Source organism: Gavialis gangeticus, unplaced genomic scaffold (assembly GCF_001723915.1).
Source record: "Gavialis gangeticus isolate Ggan-Ray unplaced genomic scaffold, GavGan_comp1, whole genome shotgun sequence".
NCBI classification, from domain to species: domain Eukaryota; kingdom Metazoa; phylum Chordata; order Crocodylia; family Gavialidae; genus Gavialis; species Gavialis gangeticus.
Window position 1 is genome coordinate 90131 of NW_017728989.1, and position 3470 is coordinate 93600.

Here is a 3470-nt window from a genome sequence, read left to right on the forward strand (position 1 = left end):
CCCTGCCGCGTGGCATGGGCAGATAGCTGGTCATGTGCAGGCTGGGCCAGGGCTTTGCTTCCCCCCATCGGTGTCTGGCCTGGGCAAGGTGCTTTGGGCTTCAGCGTTTGCCGTCTTCCTCCCTGAGGAATAGGACTCCTGCTTGCTCCATGCTGCAGAGATCTCCTGGCTGGTGGCTTCCCGCAGCCATGAGTCCCTGCCCTGCCTGATTGCAGCAGGTGGGCCCAGCCCCCCAAAGAGCTCTGGGGCTGCCCCTCAAGGATGGCTGGGACTGAATCTTGCTGGGTTGAAGCCCAGGCTCCAGATGCTGGATTGTAGGACCTAGAGGGGCTGCACTGTCTCTGGGATGGGACCCACCGTGGGTGGAGCCCTGTCAGACCACGTTCTACCCCTGCCTGGCCAAGCCCAGAACTGTCTCTGACCTGGCATTTGGGTCTGGGGGCTCCTCCTCCTCCTGCCCCCTGCCATGCTGTGCTGTTTCTGCCACCAGAGCCCTTGCTCAGTAACAGCTCTGTTATCCAGAGCTGCTTTGTGCCTCCCATCCCCTCGCTGAACTTGAGGGGAACAGGCGAGGAGGCCAGAGCTGGGGGTCTTGGGGGCGCTTTCTGGATATCCAGGATTCTTGGTGCACACAGCAACATGCACTGGGTTCCCGGCTGGCTCATGGGGAGGCTGCAGGTCTCAAGGCCTGGCTTGCTGGCAGCCCCAGATTGTCCTGTCCTTGGCTTTGGTGGACCTGCACTATCTGATCAGCTCAGTCTGCCCTGCACCCGGCACTACAGGCTGAATGGAAAAACCAAGTTACGCTGGGCACTTGCGGGGGCAGTGATTCCAGGCAGGGGGGCACTGCCAAGCGCAGGACCAGTGGGGCAACTGCCTCGGAAGGTGCCTTCATTCCCAGCTGAGGCATTGTCCCCCAAGTGTGGGGGGCAAATCTGGCACGTCCCCTCCCCCTTCCTGGTGCCCTTGGCCCTGCGGGGCTCACGCCTGTCTGCGGTATCTCTGCAGAGCCAGACTTTGCACTGGGACGGGGCGAGCGGCTGAGGCCTAGGCTGGGTGTGGGACACCAGTGGCATGCCTGGGGATCTCTGCAGCCCCTCCCCACCCCCACCAAGGGCAGGCTGCTCTGGCCCGCCATGTACTCACTGAGCTGCTTGCCCGCTGAGCAAACAGCCCGGCAGCCTGTGGCCCTGTACAGAGCGCAGAACCTGGATGCAGGCTCCCATGGGGCGTCCTGCCAAGAACCGGGCTCAGGGGACGGTCCCAGGGCTGCCAGGCTGGAGAGGCTGTCCCTCGCCGACCCCCTGCTGCAGCTAGACCCACACAGCTCTGTGCCCAGGGCCTAGAGGCAGTGCAAGGATGGGCAGCCCCCTAGCACATGTGATCCTGGAGCCGTTGTGCCCTGCCCCCGTTTGCTCCAAGGTACCTGCGCTTCCTCTTGCCGTGGTCTCGCTCCTGTAGGCACAGCCGACCGGCAGGTGTTGGCACTGCTGACTCAGCAGTCCCTGTGCCAGCCCAGCAGAGCACGTTTTCCAGGCCCACCCACACGCTAATAATAACTCATGGTTCTTCCAAGGGAAGCTGGAAGTGGCAGGTGGGAGCTGCTCCTGCTGCAGGGAGTGTGGGGCACAGAGCAGGGGGTGAGTGCCTCTGCCCTCCATCTGAGCTGCCCACCCTGGGGGTACCAATGCCAGGGGAACCACCCGCCCTCTGCCCACTCCCACGCTCTTACCTGTTGGGCACTGATCTCGCTCAGCCAGTTCTGCTTCCTGTGGTGAGTGGGTGCAGAGTGGAGGCACGTCCTTGCTTCTGGCGGGGGGGAGACAAAGAGCCCTTCAGAACCCCTGGGCATGTTGCTATTTCTGGGTGGCTGATTGGAGGCACAGGGGGATGCCCTTAGGAGTGGGGGAGACTGCCTGTGAGCACAAGGCCTCTGGAGGTTCACGTTGCTTCCCCCTGGTGAGCTGAGGCCTGAGGGATCTCCCTGCATCTCTCCCTGCAGAACGCACCATGTATCCTCTTTGCTGCCCGGCATGCCAGCTCGGCCACGGTAAGTATAAGCCCCTTCTTTCCCCTTGAGCTGGTGAAGGGATGGGGCAGGGGTCTTCTCACAGTCCCTTGGTCTGGGGGGGTCCAGATGGATGAGCTGGGGGGTGCTGGCTGCCTGGCCAGGGGCTGCTCCTTCCTCCAGAGCCAGAGCCACTCCAGGGGCAGTGGTGCCTCCAGGGGCAGGGCAGGGTGTCCTGCAGCCTCCTCACAGCAGCTTTCGTTCCCCTCCTCACCAGAACCTGAAGGATGTCCTGGCTAACATGATCCCCAAGGAGCAGATGAGGATCAAGAGCTTCAGGCAGCAGTACGGCAACACGGTCATTGGCCAGATCACTGTGGACATGGTAAACAGTGCTGTGGCTGGCTCGGGCCCCATGTGGTGCTGCAGCTCTCAAGCCACCAGGGGATCAGGTGTGGGGGGCAGGTACCCAGCTCTGGGCTGTGCCAAGCACCGTTATCTCCTCCCCAGATCTACGGCGGGATGAGAGGTATGAAGGGGCTCATCTATGAGACATCCGTACTGGACCCTGATGAGGTAAGGCTCGGCTGCCCCCCACAACCTTGGGTGCCCCTTGCTATCCCCATCCCCGCACTGAACCCGAGTCTCTACCCTCTCTCATTGCCAGGGCATCCGTTTCCGTGGATACAGCATACCTGAGTGCCAGAAGCTGCTGCCCAAAGCCCCTGGTGGGGAGGAGCCCCTGCCTGAAGGGCTCTTCTGGCTGCTGGTGACAGGAGACATCCCCACTCAGGAGCAGGTAACGCAGGGCATGAGGGGTCTTGTGTAGTGGCACCAGGGCTGCGGCCACAAGTCCCTCCCACCATCCCTCTTTACTGACACCACAGGCCGTGCCTCTGTCCTCAGGTGACCTGGCTGTCCCGAGAGTGGGCCAAGAGGGCCGCACTGCCCTCCCATGTGGTAACCATGCTGGACAACTTCCCCACCAACCTGCACCCAATGTCCCAGCTCAGTGCCACCATCACCGCCCTCAACAGTGAGAGCAACTTCGCCCGTGCCTACTCGGAGGGCATCAACCGGGCCAAGTACTGGGAGGTAGGGGCTGGGCTTCTCATCCCTGGCATGGGTAGCAGGGGGGCCAGTAGGTGTGTGGACCCCTGTGGGGTGGGGTTCTGGGTGGGGGGCGTGATCCCTGGGTCAGAGCCTGAGGCTGGCATCACAATCCCTGGCCTGGTAGAAGTCAAACTCTCAGGGAGGGCTTCAGGGGTCAGCCCTGCCCAGTCTCCTCTCCCCTTCTCCTGCAGTTCATCTATGAGGATGCCATGGACCTGATCGCCAAGCTGCCTTGCATCGCGGCCAAGATCTACCGCAACCTGTACCGTGAGGGCAGCAGTATTGGCGCCATTGACCCTGGCCTGGACTGGTCGCATAACTTCACCAACATGCTGGGCTACAGACACCG

The 3470-nt window shown here is 62.4% G+C and overlaps 1 protein-coding gene across 1 annotated transcript in view; it reads left to right on the top strand.

Moving 5' to 3' along the window:
- The window catches only part of CS (citrate synthase), a 14088-nt gene that overhangs the window by 4043 nt on the left and 6575 nt on the right, over positions 1 to 3470 (top strand). The window contains exons 2-7 of the mRNA XM_019514363.1: positions 2003 to 2050; positions 2286 to 2393; positions 2519 to 2584; positions 2676 to 2807; positions 2915 to 3103; positions 3313 to 3450. Coding sequence (XP_019369908.1) covers positions 2003 to 2050; positions 2286 to 2393; positions 2519 to 2584; positions 2676 to 2807; positions 2915 to 3103; positions 3313 to 3450 — 681 coding nt within the window. The remainder of the gene's footprint in view (positions 1 to 2002; positions 2051 to 2285; positions 2394 to 2518; positions 2585 to 2675; positions 2808 to 2914; positions 3104 to 3312; positions 3451 to 3470) is intronic.